The following is a 20,409-nucleotide window of genomic DNA, read 5'->3' as shown; positions in this document are numbered from 1 at the left end:
CATATCCCCGATCTCATCCGGGACTCCGAACTCCTTAGGTACCTCAAAACTCAATAAAACTGTCATCGTAACGTTAAGCGTGCGGACCCTACGGGTTCGAGAACTATGTAGACATGACCGAGACACGTCTCCGGTCAATAACCAATAGCGGGACCTGGATGCCCATATTGGCTCCCACATATTCTACGAAGATCTTTATCGGTCAGACCGCATAACAACATACGTTGTTCCCTTTGTCACCGGTATGTTACTTGCCCGAGATTTGATCGTCGGTATCTCGATACCTAGTTCAATCTCATTACCGGCAAGTCTCTTTACTCGTTCGGTAACACATCATCCCGCAACTAACTCATTAGTCACAATGCTTGCAAGGCTTATAGTGATGTGCATTACCGAGTGGGCCCAGAGATACCTCTCCAACAATTGGAGTGACAAATCCTAATCTCGAAATACGCCAACCCAACAAGTACCTTTGGAGACACCTGTAGAGCACCTTTATAATCACCCATTTACGTTGTGACGTTTGGTAGCACACAAAGTGTTCCTCCGGTAAACGGGAGTTGCATAATCTCATAGTCATAGGAACATGTATAAGTCATGAAGAAAGCAATAGCAACATACTAAACGATCGAGTGCTAAGCTAACGGAATGGGTCAAGTCAATCACGTCATTCTCCTAATGAGGTGATCTCGTTAATCAAATGACAACTTATGTCTATGGCTAGGAAACATAACCATCTTTGATTAACGAGCTAGTCAAGTAGAGGCATACTAGTGACACTCTGTTTGTCTATATATTCACACATGTATTATGTTTCTGGTTAATACAATTCTAGCATGAATAATAAACATTTATCATGATATAAGGAAATATATAATACTTTATTATTGCCTCTAGGGCATATTTCCTTCATCGGTCGTGGTCATCGAGGGTGATTCCGCCTTAACCACTTCCGATACGACTCTGTCGTGCAACCCCTCAAGTGTGAACCTCGGGGGTGGTTCCTCTTACGTCCACCTTTATGATTACATCGAGTGGAATTCACCGGGGGTGATTCCTCGGGTTTTCCCCTTGATGTTTGGACACACAGTTACTATGACATTACACTGAACCATGTTACTAAAGACGGGTCGGCCCTGAGGGGTACCCGCGCGAGCTTAATTGCGAGTGATGTGGAGACGGGTTGACCTGGAGGGTGCCCGCGAGATAATTAGGAGGCGTGGCCGGGCATTCCTAGCCCTTGCCGCAAGTCCTCAAGACGGGGCAACGGGGTCACATCTTTCGTGAGTCTCTGCTTGTTACCGCGCGTTCCTAATCCACTATGATTTTGATATTTGATCCGAGGGGCCTCTGGCCTAATAGCACTAACCATCACGTGGGCATAGTATGGGTGTTCTACATCGTATGCATCAGCTGAAGCTTAATAGACGTCAGCGACTGAGCGGCGCGCGCTGGGTTGGACTGGTAAGCACCTGCCTTTTTTAAGGAGGTAGCTAGGTCTGCTCACCGGCCGCGTTCGCAACGTACAGGAGTTCCCGAGGCGATGGCCCATGACCCCTGGGGGCATAGGTTTAGTCCGGCGTGCTGACCTCTCTATTAAGCCTAGGTCGGGTTGCGGCGTATTGTTTGGCCGAGGCCGGGCATGACCCAGGAAAGTGTGTCCGGCCGGAGATAATCGAGCGTGATGGGTAAGTTGGTGCACCCCTGCAGGGAAGAAAACATCTATCGATAGCCTGTCATACAGTAACGGACACTTGGAGTTGTATCCCGATCGATACAACTAGAACTGGATACTTGAGATGAGACATGGATATGAGAAATGGATAGTATGGCTCTGGGATTGCTTTCTCGCAGGGAGTCGAGAAAGAATCTCTGGCCGAGGTTGATAACACTACTACTACTTTACTTTATGCTACTCTACTCCCTCCTGTTGCTGCAAGATGGTGGTTTCCAGAAGATGCTAGCCTTCGATAGGACTAGCTTCCCCCCTCTTATTCTGGCATTTCTGCAGCGCAGTCCACATATACAGCCTTCCTTTGATAATGTTGCATATGTAGTGTAGATCCTTGCTTGCGAGTACTTTGGATGAGTACTCACAGTTGCTTTGCTCCCCCTTTTCCCCCTTTCTTCTTCTTTCCGGTTGATGCAACCAGATGTCGGAGCCCAGGAGCCAGATGCCACCGCCGATGCTTACTACTACGTGGAGGCCGCCGACGACCAGGAGTAGTTAGGAGGCTCCCAGGCAGGAGGCCTTGCCTTTTCGATCGATGTTGCTTTTGTGCTAGCCTTCTTAAGGCAAACTTGTCTAACTTATGTCTGTACTCAGATATTGTTGCTTCCGCTGACTCTTGTGTTTTCGAGCTTATGTATTCGAGCCCTCGAGGCCCCTGGCTTGTAATATAAAGCTTGTATTATTTTAATTTGTGTCTAGAGTTGTGTTGTGATATCTTCCCGTGAGTCCTTGATCTTGATCGTACACATTTGCGTCCATGATTAGTGTACGATTGAATCGGGGGCTTCACACAACCCTAGGGTGGCTTGGCCCCCAAGCCATGTGGGGCGCCGGCCCTAGCTAGGTGGCCTCCTCCACCCCTTGGCCGAGTGAGCTGGGGAGAGGGTGGTGCCCAGCCCCTTGTGGGCTGGTGTGCCCCCTTCCCCTGGCCCATGAGGCCCCTCAACACTTGTCGGGGCCCTTCGAAACCCTTTTCGGTCTTCCGGCGATAACCTGGTACCTCCCGGAACACTTCCGGAATCCGATTCCCTTCGTCCTATATATCAATCTTCACCTCTGGGCCATTTCAGAGTTCCTCGTCATGTCCAGGATCTCATCCGGGACTCCGAACAACCTTCGGTCACCAACACAATAACTCAACTATACTTAGATCGTCACCAAACGTTAAGTGTGTAGACCCTGCGGGTTCGAGAACTATGCAGACATGACCGAGACACCTCTACGGTCAATAGCCAATAGCGGGACCTGGATGTCCATATTGGTTCCAATATATTCTACGTAGATATTTATCGGTCGAACCTTGATGCCAAGGATTCAGCTAATCCCGTATGCAGTTCCCTTTATCCATCGGTATGTTACTTGCCCGACATTCGATCGTCGATATCTCCATACCTAGTTCAATCTCGTTATCGGCAGGTCTCTTTACTCGTTCCGTAATATAAGATCCCATGGCTAACTCCTTAGTCACATTGCTTGCAAGCTCATTGTGATGTTGTATTACCGAGTGGGCCCTGAGATACCTCTCTGTCATACGGAGTGATAAATCCCAGTCTTGATTCATGTCAACTCAACAGACACCCTCGAAGATACCTGTAGAGCATCTTTATAGTCACTCAGTTACGTTGCGACGTTTGATACACACAAGGTACTCCTCCGGTGTCGGTGAGTTGCATGACCTCATGGTCATGGGAACAGATACTTGACATGCAGAAAACAATAGCAATAAACTTGATACGATCATATGCTACGCTTATAGTTTGCGTCTTGTCCATCACATCATTCTCCTAATGATGTTATCTCGTTATCAAATGACAACTCATGTCTATGGCTAGGAAACCATAGCCATCTTTGATCAACGAGCTAGTCCGGTAGAGGCTCACTAGGGACATGTTGTTGTCTATGTATCCACACATGTATTTGAGTTTCCAGTCAATATAATTGTAGCATCGATAATAAACGATTATCATGAACAAGGAAATATAATAATAACCACTTCATTATTGCCTCTAGGGCATATTTCCAACAGCCACATGAACAATAACACATGTCAGTCATAAGTTAAAAAATTGCATTTTTCTTGTGTGGTTATGGATGATATATGTTTTGGACACTAGGAGCAAATCTATGTAGTTCATGTTTCGTTTTTCTTTTGTTAACTTCAATCTGAAAACAATTTCTCTTTTTATGCAACATTCTGTCACATGCTTAATATGTTGTATTGTTTTAATATATAAACCCAAGCTACTACTCCCTCGGTTCCTAAATATAAGTCTTCCTAGAGATTCCAAAAGGGATTACATACGGATGCATGTAGACATATCTTAGAGTGTAGATTCACTCATTTTTCTCCGTATTTAGTCCGCATTGGAATATTTAAAAAGACTTATATTTTGGAACAGAGGAAGTACTAGATTTGCTTTTTCATTAGTTTATAGTTTTCTGTAGCAATTTTTATGCATGTGTCTAAACAAAGTTCCCGCAGCAACTTGTGGGATATCATCTAGTCAAACAAGTGGCAGTGGTGAGTAATTATGAATGGGGGTGTGGAATTTGTTCCCTCCAACTAGTACTCCATTGGTTTATTGTTATTCCGAAGTGGCACATATAACATGAATGCCATCAATTTTTACGCTGCTGCATGCAAGTTTTACATCATGTTTCGAGTGTGCCAATGATAGAAGCAATGGACGTGAGACACCGCTTGATGCTAGAGAACTACACTCAAAGTGATGCAGTTCAGGTTGAATCCAATGATCCAATCACTATGGGAGTGGTTGAGACATGTTTTGCAGACTAGAGATTGTGTATTATAGGAACAACTATATATGCAAATTGTTTTGCGATAGCGGCGATGGTCGGTCGACTTTGAGCATTGTCCAAGGAAGGCGAATGGAGCCTCACATAAGATAGCTTGGTTTCGTTTTATCTCTAGTGATTCTTGTAGTTAGATCAATGAATCATTAAACCACCTAGCTTTTACTAGATACACTTGCGGACGATGTAACTATTACTATTTGATATTAACAGTGTTAGTCATGATGGCATTGCCCAAGGAGAAGAGCGGCCCAAGCACGCGCAATTCTTGTTGAAGTAAACATTGAGAAGTTGGTACATCTTGTATTTGTAGGCACACATACATAACAAATCCCCAAAATAAAATAGAAGGGGAACATATAACGTATTCACAAGAGCCCTAAAACAATATAATATGTGATTATCACAGGCAGCGAAGCCAGCGTGCCGACTATTACCCTGCAAAAAAAGAAGGAAAGAGCAGTTATAGCTTACGTATGTTATCTTTCTCTTCGGAAAAGAACAATGTGGTTGATATGCACAAACAGTTAATGGAGGACTCTAATCACCATGACACGATCACATTTGCAGTTTACTTACACGGTACTGAGTACATCAGCGTGCAGGTCATACTCTAGCGCGAAGATAAATGCTCCGACAGACTGAGGCAGTGCAGCCTACCAACAGGAACAAAGTGAGTTACTACCATTGATCTGGATGCTTGGCTCAATTAGCCAAAAAAAGGAAGGAAACGCCATTTGCATTAGTTGTAAGCCTGTAACCTGTAAACTTATGTACTGTTACCTGTAAGATGGCAACACGCAAAAGGTCACCACGCAGTCCCAAAAGTAGCGCTCCGACCGCGGTGGCCGCCGGAGCAGCGACGAACCTCATCGCCATGCCCAACATCGTCAGTCCAGGCCGGCACACGACGAGCTTGTCCTGTAGACCTATGAACAGGCCTACAATACAACCGCCAGATATGCCATTCATGATCAATCACCTAATTTCTCTTCGATCTCATACTGTTTTGAATTATATTCATTACTATTTACTCTCTCATTTCTGAAATATAAGGTCTACTGTTGTGTGCGGTCAATGTTTGGAACTTTGGCCACTACTAGTATATGTGATACTATCTTTGCATTTGTCCAGCAAAATAGGTGTACTACTATTTTTTAGTCATATTATAAATGAAATGTTATTAAATTTGAGAAAAATTAAAGTAGAATACACCATGGATTCTGGGAGAGGATTTGTGGCAACACAGATGCAGGTCCCTCTCGCGTGCTTTTTCTTTTGGCTTCGATTTTCAACCTTTCATTTCTTTTGAACGAAAAAACTAAATTAAATTATGTTTTGATATTCATGTTTCTCGTGATGTTGACCTTCAAATAAGATCCATTTTGAGCAGTTTTAAACAAATTTGTTAAGTTTCAACCTTTGAAACTTAGTATAAGGGACCCACAAAATCGCAATTTTGTACCAAAAAAACGCACTTTAAGTTTCAACTTTGAAACTTGATATGAACGATTGAGAAAATCGCAAGTTTCAGATGCAAAATCGTTAGTTTCAAAGATTGAAACTTAAAACTATTTTTTCCTTTGTGAGATCCAACTAGTTTGTGGATCGCGAGGCAATCGGGTGGCCGGGAAGGGTAGGGCAGCTGCGTGCCCCTGCGAATTTTCGCATGGATTTTGTGATGCTAACATTTTTCGAAGCAAGTTCAGCTAGTGTACGTATTTTATAAGAAATAAATTTTGATTGCAGATTTTGTTAATTACCTTTGAAAGGACTAGAATTAAGTACTCCCTCCGATTCATATTACTTGTGGTTCAAACGGCTGTATCTAAACGTATTTCAGTGCTAGATACATCCATTTGAGCGACTAATAATATGGATCGAAGGGAGTAGTAACAGCTAGTTGGTTAGTCCCTTTAGACGTTTTGGTCTTGAGCCACGTTTTGGCCTAAGCTCATTTGTGACAAAGTTGGCCAAAATATGAGTTGCCACAAAAGCGTGACAAGTTTAGCTAAAAAAGATGTTTCTGTGGACACACTAGGGAGAGAATGCACGGCAGTGTGATCAACCACCCAAACACTACCATGACAAGTTGTCGTAGAACGAGGGACAAACTTTTTCAGAGGAAGGGAGTAGTACGTACCAGTGTTAAACATTCCGATCCCAAGGCCGGTCCTTGACATGATCGAAATCGAGCCATCTACGATGCCTGGCATCTCCAGGTGCCACCTACATGTCATTTTAAAAACGTAAATGGATATAACCAGAAAATGTTACGTAGTACTCCTACTTCATGTGAGAGAAAAATCGCTACTTAATCTGCTGCGTCGAACCTGTTTGCCACGGAGGACCACAGAACCCCAAGGAGGCTGGCGTACACGTTCGGGTTCCCGCCGACCTTGAGCCCAACCGTCCGCAGCAGCCGCGCCCAGAACGCGCACCCCGTCGCCGCCGTCTTCCGGCCGTCCCCGTCGTCGCTCCCCAGCGCTGCCTGGTCGCCTTCTTCGCGCGCGCCGCCGTCGGGTGCCGGCGCCGACGTCACCTCCAGCCACGCCTGCCTCGCCTCGAACACCACCAGCAGCAGCGGGAGCCACACGACGGCCTGCAGCACCGACAGCTGCACGACGATGTCGCGCGCCCACTTGCCGTACATGGCGTCCAGCAGCGGCACGCCCACGAAGAGCCCGTTGTTGAGCGTGCCCAGCGAGTAGCCGGTGATGCACCACGACCAGGAGGGGCCCGGCCACGCCGAGCTCGCGGGTGGTGCCTTGGGGCCACGGATCCAATGCCGCCAGCGGCAGTACGCGACCCACCCGCCGAGCGCGAGCACGACGACGAGCTTGGCGACGGCGTCGGCCGCCAGGACGCGGTACCCTGCGGCGAAGGTGCCGGCGTGGGCGTTGAAGTCGAAGGCGAAGAAGGGGAGCGCGAAGTAGATGACGAGGCGGTTCACGGCGTCGCACTGGTCGCGGGTGAAGAACTTCCACCACCGCACCGAGGCGTAGCCGAGGCCCAGGGCGAAGTAGAGCGGCGCCATGGCGGACACCACCTTGTACACGTCCCCCCACCCTATCATCGCGGCTCACTCGTGGTTTGGTGCTTTGGTCTAGGTACCGAGGAATAACCAAGTGGAGTTGGACAAATGCGACGAGCTGCCTGCCATTCTCTCCTCGATCGATCGCTTCATTTAACTAGCAGGAATTCAACAATCGACATCGACAATGATGCCACTTATGCACCTTTCATACCAACATCAATAGTGATAGAATATCTTGTATACCAAGTTTGTAACCTTAGTTAGTTAGCCAAGCGAGGACTTCCGCACAAGGATGCTTGCTGTTTTCGTACTGTGACCCAGGAAACAACACACCATTTATTTTGGGGCTGCAGTGTAGTCTCAATTCTTTGGGGTTTGGTGCTCCATTGGGCCGGGATTACGGAGGTCGTCCCTTTGTCTGATGTCTCATTGCGAGATTGGTGGCAAGTTGCAAAAGGGCTAGAGTTCAAGGAACCAAAAGGAATTCCTTGAACACATTGATAATACTTGTCACCTGGAGTATATGGAGGGAGAGGAATGGCAGGGTTTTTGAGAACGCTTACACGCCGCTGTTGAAAATCTTGGATCAAGTTATTGCTGACGCCAAACAATGGGCAGAAGCAAGTATGGGTCGCTTTGTTCTACACTCACTGTTAGGGTTATGGCCGTTTCGCTGTAGACGATGTTGTATGATCTTGGGTGGTGTTGTATGGTAGTTCTTGTGGACTATTGGTCGCTTGTACTTATTTTTCTCTCTAATATTATACTCCCTTCGTTCCTAAATATAAGTCTTTTTAGGATTTCACTATGGACTACATACGGAGCAAAATGAGTGTATCTACACTCTAAAATATGTCTATATACATCCGTATGTAGTTTGTCATGGAATCTCAAAAAAAGACTTATATTTAGGAACAGAGGGAGTACATGCAGTCCTCCTCCTGCATGGTTCAAACAAAAAAAAACCTTAGCTACTTAGCCAGATTTGTCTCGCACAAATATCAAGCAATCTTGTTTTCCTTGAAATAAGGACACTAGAATATGATGATCACTGGGTCGTTTCAGTACAATTATACTATGGGAAAACTTTGTTTTTGCCACTCTAGCCTTTACCCACTTTGCTTATGCCACTCTAGAATTTGACATATCACTTTTGCCATTCTTAGCTTTTGACAATACATTACAAATGCCATTTCGTGGCAAAAGTAATAATTTTTCATTTCACTTTTGCCGCTCTTAGATTTTGACAATGTATCACAATTGTTGCCGCTCTAAAATTATTGCTTTTGCCATGGAATGGCAATTGTGATATATTGTCAAAAACTAAGAGTGGCAAAAGTGAAATGTCAAATCCTAGAGTGGCAAAGGCAAAGTGGTCAAAAGCTAGAGTGGCAAAAACAAAGTTTTTCCTTATACTATTGGTGCTTCGGCCACTCACCGGTAAACTATTACTACTAGAGATATCGCCTTTAGTTAACTTTATTAACATAAATACAATGTCAGCACTGCCTAATTACTCTACAACATATGGTTCTTCGTCCTATTTCAGGAATTGTACACTTTTCTTTAATCAAATTGAACACCTAAAAATCATCGCCCGACGTACAAACCCGGATCGATGGAGGGAGTATGCCCTTGCCTTAAGGTAGTGCAATTCTTCACCTGTTTTTCTTAGCTAACTTTATTGATCAATGCAAAATGCTTACATCGTTTACAAAAGATTCAAGAACAAACGAGGGAGGAACATATACCCAAGTACAAGATATATGGTTCTCCTAACAACATTTAGCTAACTCATGAGCAGTCCCATTGGCTTCCCGCAAGCAATTTGTAAACTGAACATCATCAATCTCCATCGCAAGATCAATACAGTCGATGTAAAGTGCAGCTCCTTCAGTTCACCATCTCAGCGAGCCTCCTAGCTGTTCACCTGTGTTACTATTCAATCAAGACACATTTATATTTTGCCTCCCAATCCATTACAGTGAGATCCACAGGGTTTAACCAATCCTACCTGTCAGGTCTCATGAAAACATGACCATTTTACTTGTCTTCCTCCCTTTTTCTTTTCAATTCTCATATGGAGCTAGGTTTCCGCCTATAGCTCGTATGGGAAATGGGTGCAATTTATACTCATTGTTTACTAAGTTCAAGTTTAATGATGATGACATGGCATGCCGACTCGGCCACCTCACGCCAGACTTCCTTCCTCGGTACCACCGCATCACTGCTATCGCGTCACCGAAGGCTCCAACTCAGTGTCTACATCTGGTCTACATAAGCCGACTATATTTTAGTTGAAACATTGGCAACCGAGCTATATACAAATTAAATGTACAAATTCCCTTTTTCTTGTTTGCTGAGGTGCAAATCAATTTTGATTTTGATTTTTTTTTGACATGGTAGATGAATGTCCTTAAATTTTAGAATGAAAACCACAAGTAGTTAGAAAAAATGGCATAGAGCAAGTTACGAGCTATCTAAGAGTAGAATCTTTTCGCTTGACACGCAGTCTTGGTGGCTCAGGGTCATGGGAGACAAGAGTAATGCTAGGAGCAACGGTACACGCACGGATATCATTTTACGGGATCAACGGAGTGGCTTAGTTGGCATGTTTTAATTGGGTAGAATTATGGTGGGGGCCCACCCCCGCTGAAACTCGGGGGGGGGGGGGGGGGGGGGAGATTAGTTTGGAATATGCCCGTAAAGCTCAGTAACTAGTCCGTGTGTTTAGAATTCTCGGTAATGCTAGACACACTGGGGTTTTACAAGGTGGTTAGGATTGGTCGAGATTTAATTAAGTGAGGGGGCCCACAATTATCCGGGGGAGACAAACATGTCATGCAAGATCCTACGGATCCATCGGCCACTGCGGAGGAGACCGTGAATCGTGATCACTGAATGAAGTCCACGCAAACTGCACATGCAATTTGGGACACTGTCCGCTGCCTCTGCTGCTCCGATGTCTGAGAAGAAATGGTCGATGCAACGACCTGAGCTTCCACAGCGAAGCCAGACAGAGAAAATATTGCTGGGATCGGCCACCGTCCCAGTCAATTGCAAGACTTGCAGCAAGAGAGACGCAACCACATACAGTACATATAGACACCACACGTACGCACGTGAGTGTCAAGTGTGTTTCCTTGACACATTTGTACAGCCGACAAATATCTTGCAAGTGTCACCAAAATTTCTGATGCGCCGTGTTCTAGAGACAGACAGCAGTATCACATTGTTCTGATTCGTCATGATCTGGGCGCAAATTGGTCATCGGATCGGTCAACGCAAAGAAGGATGTCGTTGTTTCTTCGCCCGTCGTGAGCATGGCGGTGACACTGCTCGCAACAGGGCCAACACCCCTCCTCGCAGCACCATTGACGACGCCTCGTCATGACATCACATCACCGCCCTACCCGTCGCGTCATCATGCTGCAACAACTCCAGATGCTGCAAGCAAATGCTTCAAAAGGAGCCGGCTGTGTTGCAACAGCGGCTCACCGCACCACCCCTTGCAGCACCAGCAAAGCGCCGGAGGCTTGTTGCGGTACCGACGCCCTTCGCAGCACACAACACCTAGGGACGGAGCCAGGAATTTGGTATAGGGGGGCGAGTTCCTAACTTGAGCTCTTACATACCAATGAGCTTCGACCCAGCCAAATAATATTAAGAACGTGTAAAAGGCCAAAACTGAAACCATGTTTTCATTGATGTAAACACTAGAAGACTACCAAATTGTCCATCTTCGACCGGACAACTTTATTTTGTATTAAATTTATACAGCAAAATTGGTGCGCTTTACTACATATAATTGACTCCAATCTGATTTTCATGTCCATCAATCAACGATCATTTATTTTAGACAAAATTAATTAAAAGATTTGAAGTTGACGAGAGGGGTCGTACCATGGAGGCATAGAGGAAGTCATGCATCTTTAGGTCCATGGTGGCTCCTTGTGATAGTGCTTCCCCTAATCCACTTTATGCTGGCCAAACCAATGATCAGGCTCATAATCACCTTTAGCAGGACTAGGGTTGTTCTCTTGGATAGGTTGCAGATCGTTTGCGTTTGCATCATGTTCACATGGCTGACAGCTTGAACCAATTGGCATTAAAAAAACTATGAATTGATCCATTTCTTTTCATCTTCATGTCTACACAAACACAATTAGAGAATCAAAAAATTTCTAATTAGTTTTCCTTGTATGTAGTTCTACGATCACATAACTACATTATAAGACACAAACTCGTCTAATCCTAAAAAATAAACTAACCCTTTTTCCGGCCGGCCGGAATGTGCCTGTGGATCTGCGCGACGGCGCTTGCCTGTTGCCTTCCCTTCTCGACGGTAGATGATCTGCGTGGCGGCAGCGTTAGTGAGTAAGTTTTTCCGATCGCAGGAAGCCAGGAACTAGCAGATTGGAAACAAGCGACCAGAGGAAACTACCGTGTTCGTTTTTTTTTGAGACAATGAAACTACCGTGTTCGGTTTTTTTTTTTTTGAGACAATGAAACTACCGTGTACGTGCGACGAGTGTGAGCGCGAAATCACTAATTAAGGAGTACTCGTTGCAAAGAACACTCCATCTTCCCAGGTCACGACAAGTGGCGCACATGCAGCGCGCCACTTGTCGCAACCTGGGAGTTTTCCCTTTTTTCGTAGATTCGTTTATTCAAAACGTTTTATCTCTTAAACCGTGCGTCCAAATCTCAAACCGTTTTCATCATTGGATTTCTTGCGTCGAGATCTTCAAAACTAGATCCCATGTTGATAGGTTTTGACGAACTTTTTTTTCACGAAAAAAACCGGACGAAAAAACCAAACCGGGAGCACGGTTTTTTCCCTTTCCGAAAGAGGCACGTCCGTGCCTCTCGCGAAATCACAACCGTGTCTCCCGTGTAAGCAAAACCGTGACTCTCGTGGAAAGAAAAAAAACAAAAAATGCGTTTTTTTCTCTTTCCGAAAGAGGCACGCCCGTGACTCTCGCGAAAGCACAACCGTGCCTCTGGCAAAAGCAAAACCGTGACTCTCGCGAAAGAGAAAAAAACAGAAAACGCATATTTTTTCCCTTTCCGAGAGGCACGGCCGTGACTCTCGCAAAAGCACAACCGTGCCTCTCGTGGAAAGAAAAAAAAACAGAAAACGCGTTTTTTCCCTTTCCGAAAGAGGCACGCCCGTGACTCTCGCGAAAGCACAACCGTGCCTCTGGCAAAAGCAAAACCGTGACTCTCGCGAAAGAAAAAAAACAGAAAACGCGTATTTTTTTCCCTTTCCAAGAGGCACGGCCGTGACTCTCGCAAAAGCACAACCGTGCCTCTCGCGGAAGCAAAACCGTGACTCTCACGAAAGAAAAAAAAAACAGAAAACGTGTTTTGTTTTTCCCTTTTCGAGAGGCACGGCCGTGACTCTCGCAAAAGCACAACCGTGCCTCTCGCGGAAGCAAAATCGTGACTCTTGCGAAAGAAAAAAAATAGAAAACGCGTTTTGTTTTTCCCTCTCCGAGAGGCACGGCCGTGACTCTCCCGAAAGCACAACCGTGCCTCTCGCGGAAGTAAAACCGTGACTCTCGCGAAAGAAAAAAACAGAAAATGCATTTTTTTTCGTTTCCGAAAGGCACGGCCGTGACTATCGCGAAAAAAAGCGTGACTTTTCACGAAAGAAAAAAAAATAAACGCGTTTTTTCGCGCAAAAATATTTTTTTGGTCGAAACGCTAAGGAAGACCGGGGAAAAACCAAAACGTCGAAAAAACCCAGGAAAAAACCGTTTAAAAAGCCGAAAACGCGTGTGGAAAAATAAAAAAAAATCTGGAGGGAGCGTCCAGAGCGCGACACGTGGTGAATGGCTGAGAGCGCGCCAAGTGGCGCTGATCGTTGCGAGGCTCTCGAAGGAGCGCTCGTTAACTAGTTGCTCCACGCGTGGGTCCTTCTGTTTTCACGGCGGGCTGTTATTCTTTTCTTTTTCTTCTTCTAATATTTGGGCCTTTGACCGGCTACCTGCTGCAATCACTACATGAGCTTTGACCTGCTGCCGGCAAGTACGTGATATATAAACATGGGCTTGATATATATACATGGGCAAAGGGGGGGCGAGACAACCACGAATCATGTGTATACACAGAAAAAACTGCTAATACCTCATCGCTATTAAGGGGCAACGTGATCGTTGGGGGGTGGGGGGGGGGGGCTCGCCCCCCTTGGAATCGTCCCTGACAACACCCTACGTCTTGCATTGCATCATCATGCGCAGCCCGCGGAAGAGTGCCATCGACGTCTGCTTTTGCATCATCAAAAGATCCCCGCGACACCCTCGCCGCGACGGAGGAGTGCCGACGGCCCGTTGCAACACCGTCACCCTTCGTAGCATGCAACACCCCTATGTGTGTTGCATCGTAGCATCGCGTGCAGCGGCGGAGAGAGTTCTGACAGTGACCATCTTTGTAGCATGTCCGCACTATCGAGCTCCGACCTTGCTGAAGATGGAAGCACGCAGGGGCTACCTTGCAACCTGACACCTCCCGATTGCCGAGTTCAAGCAACTTGTGCGTGTGGCAGCTAGCCTTTGCAGCGCAGTAGTCGCCCCACACCGTGGTGGCGTAGCTTCCACGAAGAAGGGAGAAAGTGCAACAACGAGATCCAAGAGGTATGGGGGGGAGAGAGAGAGAGAGAGAGAGAGAGAGAGAGAAAGAGAGAGATGTGTAAGCGGAAGGGAAATAGCGAGCGATTTTCGTTCGATGGTGATAATGCTCGAAAGGGGCAGTGACAGGCAGGCCCCACATGAGACACACGTCCTGTGCGAGAGAAAGGGGGGACTGACGCTCGCGTCAGTCAGTCGGGCGTTTTAAAGCTTTTTTCCTTAGTATTGTTATTGCATTATTCCTAGTCTCCTACATGACATCAGATTGCTTTTTTTTCCTTTCCTTTTTTTGGAACTTGATACCCCCCGCACATTGCTGTGGAAGCCTTGTCAAAAGAAATACATAAATATCTGGTACAAGAATAGCAAAAACTAATGGAAAGTAAAAATAACAGTGTTCTCAATTTATATCTTAAAAATAATAAAAAATAAAGTATAAAACAAAATGATGTATAAAAAGAAAAAATGAACCTCAGTTAAAAGGATGTCATTTCTAACAAAAAAAAGAATATGAACTACTCCACATACGGATGTATATAGACATATTTTAGAGTGTAGATTCACTCATTTTGCTCCCTATGTAGTCATTTATTGAAATTTCTAGAAAGACAAATATTTAGGCACGAAGAGAGTACATAGGTATGCGCCAAGTGCTTAACACACTGGATTATCCTTAACAACAGAAAACATAATGCAAAAAGTACAACTTATGACTCACATCCATGGACTCATTATCTGGCAGCTACATGTATAAGGTAATGCAAAAAAAATATAATCAATGACTCACACTTGCAGATGTGACATGGTTGCATTGTTTTAAAAATACTTAGTGTGTTGCAATTTTTTAGGAAATGAGGATAGCATCGGCTTACATTTTTCAATTTTGGTAAAGCACATCTATATGTACCATAAGTATTGTACATTTAAGTTGTGTACCATTGATTTTACGTGAAGATTCGTGTGGGTATGTTTTTTGATGCTAATTAAGTCACTAAGATGTGCCGTAGACTACATTTTTTGGAAGGAAGGAGAAACTATCGGATTACATAACACACGAGAAAAAAACGAAATATTTTCTGTCGGGGACTGGGCCCCAATTCAGACCCGATAGAAAGCCTTGTGCTTGTCGCGCATAAAGAAAGCCCAGTCCATCTCGGCCCAGAACGGCCTACGAAGCCTCAGGCCGCCGAGATCGAGAAGGCCACGAAGAAATCTGATCAAAGAGGGAAGGAAGCGAGACACAGGGCACCGCACTGCTCCACTTCGCCTTCTCCTCCAAGCCACGAACTCCGGCGACTCCACCACCAGCCCCCCGAGCAGCCCGCCCTCTCCGACCACCGCCATGTCGAGGCGCGGCGACTGGGTCTACGAGAACAACGGCGGGTAAGCGCCCCCCCTCTGGCCCTTCGTCGGCCCCTCCCCCCCGTCTCCGCGCATCTCATAACAGGTTGGTGGTTGTGCAGGACCTGCGTGGCCATCGCCGGCGCGGACTACTGCGTGGTCGCCGCCGACACCCGCCTCTCCGTCGGATACAACATCCTCACGCGCGAGCACTCCAAGATCTGCGAGCTGTAAGTTCCCCCGCCCAAATCTCGCGCCTCGATCTGCCCGCCTGGGGACTAGGGTTTGTCGGCTGGGAGGCCGTGTGGCTCTGTGGTGCGGTAGGGATTTGAATACCTTGGTGGAGAGGTCGGATTTTAGAGCCTCACTTCGTTGATTTGGTTAGGGTTTGGTGTTTGGAGGTCTCGGATTGAATTTGGGGAAAACACCTAAACGTTCATGAGTTTTTTGCTGTAAACGCTGGCTGTCCCAGCGTGCTTTTGATGCGATTTGCGGATTTCTATGGAGAGACGACATAAACATGAAACATGCCTTGCCTTTAGTTTGTGTACCCTCACTCCAGGTCATAGGATACTTTTGTCTTAGCCTGGACAGCCATCTTCGTCCCTGTAATTAAGTAGAGGATTGGTTTGGGAGATAGAAAGATGTTTTTATTGTTTCATTTTTATGCTTATTATCTTTAAGTTCAAACAGATAAAATTTGTAAGATGCCATTAGGTTTGCTTCTATGCTGGCATTCAGGAAGTCTACAATGAGCTTTATCTCAAATTCTTTTAGATTTCTACTTCATGTGCGTCTTCTGGAATTGGTCTGTCGTAACGTCTGTTCCTACCATGACAGACAATTTGGTTCTATTTTTGTTCCATAGGCGTTAAACTGTTTGGTATGGATAGCTGGCAGTGGATGATATCTCTTACCTATAGGTTTGCTCCGTGCTGCTGGTTGATGTGAAAATTGATAATAAGCTTTCTGGTTTACACCGTCTGGAGTAGGACATCTAACACAAAATGATGCAATGAATCAATGATGATGCAATAGATGTCTTCATTTGATTGAGAGTTTTATCACAACCAATCGTGCCGTAGTTATGTTCCAGTACAGCCTTGCTATTGTGATGTTACTTGCATTTGGTTATACCCCCAACTCCCCAAATTTCAAATTTGCTTTCAAAGAGCATGTTCTGCAAATCTATTTTCTTGCTTAATGTTAGGCGGTAATCCTTTATATCTAAATTCTTAATTAAGTCTAGTTAATGATATACATTGCAGTAATATCTTGTTGTATGAGTGAAAGCAAATGTTGTAGGGTTGTAGGCACACATTAGCAGGTCCTAGTTATTATCATGCAATTGGTTTCTTTCTTTTACCATGAAGCTTAGTTAACAATGACTCTTTATCCCGCTTTGTGACAAAGCTGGGTATTCCCTAGCTGACAATTTTTATATTGTTAAGAATTTCAATATGTGGCTCATTGCTTGCGTAAAATATTAAAACATCATTTCTTTATTTGTCTAGGGCCGATAAATGTGTAATAGCATCTTCTGGCTTCCAAGGTGACATCAAAGCTCTACAGAAGAACTTAGCTGCCAGAGAACTGGTAAAGTTGCAAAATCTCATTTATCCGTGTTTTGCCTATATACATCCATTCACACCTTCGGTGTCGATACCAAATGATTCTTGGATGGTTTCATCCCAATCAAATTCTTTATAGCTATGTGTTTTGGAATTTCCTTGGGGAGTATTTGATCTGTTGGTGGTCTCAAGCTATTTGAACTTCCAAAAATATTTCCAGTTAGCAGTTACTCTGATGATGGAAGTTGTTTGTTTTTTGGACCATCTTCATCTCAGTTCCAGACGAAAACCCAGAACAACTGCTCTACCATTACTGGTTCCCTGGGCATGGATACATGGCACATTTTGTTTATTGCAATGCCTGGAAATCTGATGTTAGGTCCAAATTCTGGACTGTAGCAGTCTGGAATTGCTGAAAATCAGTACACTGCTTAACATATATTTGTAGGACACGTGGTTGTGGTACAAAGCAACCTGCAATAGTATCGCAGATTAATCTTATTATTGTGTCGTAGTGCTAGTACCATCAGTCTCTTTATTTTGATTAGTAATGTTTAGGGAAGATTTTAACAACTTGTTTTTTCCGCCTTATTTTGGGGCTTAAGCTCATCATAATGTTTACCGTAGATTTTAGCAACTTCTTTATGAGCTTCCGTTTGAGGCTTAATCTAACCATAAAGCATATGGTCCACTTCATCATATTTCCTTGCGTTCCTATCCATTGCCTCCTCAATCATGCTCTCTGTTCTCTTCTCCTTGGCAATGTAGTACTAATGCTGTGTGGCAATGCAACAACTGCTTGTTTTTATTTACAAGAAATGGTATTTCATTGCCACTTTCTACACCTGGAATACACTGCAGTGTCAGTATTGAGCTGCATTTGTGCAGTGTACCTTAAATCTGTTCATGATGTATGAAAACATTGGTAGCTAAATGATTAATGTCCTATTTTATTTGTATATGTAGCTATACCAGCACCAGCACAATAAAAGGATGAGCTGCCCAGCAATGGCACAATTGCTCTCCAACACCCTGTACTACAAGAGATTCTTCCCATACTATGCTTTCAACGTGCTTGGTGGGCTTGACAGTGAAGGTACCGACTTCCGTATTTGGTTTTGTCAGTTAGATTTTCCTGTTTAGCGTGTTCTGAACTTGTATTATACTTGTGCAGGGAAAGGATGTGTCTACTCCTATGATGCTGTTGGGTCCTATGAAAGGACTGGTTACAGTGCTCAGGGATCAGGGTCTACCTTGATCATGCCAGTGCTGGACAACCAGCTGAAATCACCTAGTCCACTATTAGTCCCTGCAAGAGTAAGCCCTCACATTTTTATATTTCTTGTCTGCTATCAAATCACAGATCTCTTGCTGACTAAAGCAAGCAAATTTACGCACGTCCCATTGATGAATGGTGATTATAATAGTGCCTCAGAGGTTCCTAAGAATCTTCCTTACAATGTATGCAGGATGCCGTCACCCCTTTGTCCGAGTCAGAGGCGGTCGACCTAGTTAAGGATGTCTTTGCATCTGCAACTGAGAGGGACATCTACACCGTATGTTTCCCTCTCTCGGTTCCTAGAGATCATCGTTTGTTGCTGTTTATACATTTGCCACTGTACTAATCTGCTGAACCTACAAATAATGCAGGGGGACAAGGTGGAGATTGTAGTCATTAACAAAGCTGGGACGAGGCGCGAGTACATCGAGTTGAGGAAGGACTAAGTTTGCGCCGCGGTTGCCATTTGCTTCCCTAGATATAGGGAATTATTATGCCCAGAGCTGCTACTTGATAGAAACGCCCGTGCTTGCTTTGCTTCCGTGATGATGTACCAGGATCGACCCAGCTTGCTTTGTTAAACTACTTTGTTGTTTCATGCATATGAGATGCTGAGCTATTTGTTGGAAATGCTAAAAGTACGTTCATAGCCATTCTATGATTACCCGGAATAAATACTCTCATCGGGGCATCTTCAACTGCCAGGCTAAAATTTGGATACCTAAAAACAGTTTTTAGTTGCGTGGAGAGTAGGTTTTAGGTAGCCAAAGCCTAAAACTGGATACCTTAAATTTTTAGAAGCAAATGAAACATGAAGATCCGACGGTGTGGAGGCTGGAAAGCCAATCTGATGGGTGGTGAGTTTTAAGTTTGATTTTGACCTCACCGGTGGAGGTCGTCGTCGGGGCTGAGAAGCTCACTGGAAGCTGAAGAACTGTGGTGGTAGGGCAGGTTATGGAGGGGAGGAATGGGCGGTTCTGCCTAGTCCTAATCACACCGTTGCAACTGTTTACCGTCGGTCTGTGCGAAACAGGGTTCTTTTATGTTTGTCGCGTTAGACATACAAGGTTCGGGTGTCGGGTCAGGATTTCTCGTTAGACATACAAGGAATCGGGCTAACGCTTACACGATGGCATAACGACAGGACATCCGAGGCAAGCTCAGCGGGCGTTGGGGCTCATCTTGGGTGGTGGCGCGGCCAGGGGACAGCCAGAATCGACATGATCAGGGCTGCGCCGTTGTGAGCTTGGCAATGGTTGCTTTCCCGCGAATGCATTTTTATTTTTAGGCTTTGGGGTGTCACCGAATATAGGATGCTCTCAGTTAATAAGAGGTACATATTGGAGTTTAACTGAACATGTCTGAAATGTAGAGAAACACCAATGAGACCGCCGCATCTATCGTGCTGCAAGGCTGGAACTGAAGTTGGACATGGCGCAGCATTTCCTACCACAGCGGGCCATGTTGGCCTGCAAAAGGCTGCATACAACGCTCGCCACCGAAAGAAAACCATCCCATCGTACTCGTGGTGGTGATCCAGTGAACCCCCTCCCCTCCACCATGGCAGAGCCCTCGCCCTCGCCCCTGCCTCCAACTCGGGCATGAGATCAATCAAATCAATAGAGCACGCCATGAATGCAAAAAGCAAATTACGCAACTGCCGTTCTGGAATATGTTCACGGGCATGAGATCGATATGATCTTGCCAAATGACAGCCACAACAACGAGTGTAATGATTTAATTAGAAAATATGGAGTATAAATAAAGAAATTTGCCGTGAAGCCTAACTGCAAGCACTGACAGCGAAAATTTACATGCCACACGAAATTCAAACAGCTTATATACAAGACACAAAACTCAAAACACAAAATTAATACTTGTCGGAGAAATGGACGTATCCAGACGTATTTCAGTTCGAGATACATCAACTTCTATCCATTTCTCCGACAAACATTTTTGGACGGAGGGAGTATAAATAAAGAAATTTGTCATAAAGCGTAACT

The 20,409-nt window shown here is 45.0% G+C and overlaps 2 protein-coding genes across 2 annotated transcripts; one reads left to right on the top strand and one right to left on the bottom strand.

Moving 5' to 3' along the window:
• Positions 1–4,785: 4,785 nt before the first annotated feature.
• Positions 4,786–7,726, bottom strand: LOC123125093 (probable auxin efflux carrier component 5b). The gene is made up of 5 exons (XM_044545628.1): positions 6,880–7,726; positions 6,690–6,775; positions 5,330–5,487; positions 5,126–5,202; positions 4,786–4,984 (listed from the first exon to the last, which is right to left on the bottom strand). The coding sequence occupies exons 1-5, from the start codon at positions 7,620–7,622 to the stop codon at positions 4,915–4,917; spliced, it is 1,134 nt and encodes a 377-aa protein (XP_044401563.1). The 5' UTR covers positions 7,623–7,726; the 3' UTR covers positions 4,786–4,914.
• A 7,656-nt stretch (positions 7,727–15,382) lies between these two features.
• Positions 15,383–19,059, top strand: LOC123122060 (proteasome subunit beta type-1). The gene is made up of 7 exons (XM_044542193.1): positions 15,383–15,598; positions 15,679–15,786; positions 17,071–17,152; positions 18,094–18,223; positions 18,302–18,444; positions 18,597–18,683; positions 18,778–19,059. Exons 1-7 carry the CDS (start codon positions 15,558–15,560, stop codon positions 18,850–18,852), a joined length of 666 nt encoding a protein of 221 aa, XP_044398128.1. The 5' UTR covers positions 15,383–15,557; the 3' UTR covers positions 18,853–19,059.
• Positions 19,060–20,409: the final 1,350 nt, after the last annotated feature.

This window comes from Triticum aestivum, chromosome 5D, assembly GCF_018294505.1.
Source record: "Triticum aestivum cultivar Chinese Spring chromosome 5D, IWGSC CS RefSeq v2.1, whole genome shotgun sequence".
Lineage (NCBI taxonomy): Eukaryota > Viridiplantae > Streptophyta > Magnoliopsida > Poales > Poaceae > Triticum > Triticum aestivum.
The sequence above is the reverse complement of the archived record's forward strand: the minus strand, read 5'-3'. Positions and strand labels throughout refer to the sequence as shown.

Coding starts and splice junctions, on each gene's coding strand:
- LOC123125093 (XM_044545628.1), bottom strand. CDS start 7,622: ATGATAGGGTGGGGGGACGTGTACAAGGTGGTGTCCGCCATGGCGCCG. Junction 5,203..5,329: donor TGCGTGTTGCCATCTTACAG/GTAACAGTACAT, acceptor TCCTGTTGGTAG/GCTGCACTGCCTCAGTCTGT. Junction 4,985..5,125: donor GCTGATGTACTCAGTACCGT/GTAAGTAAACTG, acceptor CTTTTTTTGCAG/GGTAATAGTCGGCACGCTGG.
- LOC123122060 (XM_044542193.1), top strand. CDS start 15,558: ATGTCGAGGCGCGGCGACTGGGTCTACGAGAACAACGGCGG. Junction 15,787..17,070: donor CACTCCAAGATCTGCGAGCT/GTAAGTTCCCCC, acceptor TTATTTGTCTAG/GGCCGATAAATGTGTAATAG. Junction 18,445..18,596: donor CACTATTAGTCCCTGCAAGA/GTAAGCCCTCAC, acceptor CAATGTATGCAG/GATGCCGTCACCCCTTTGTC.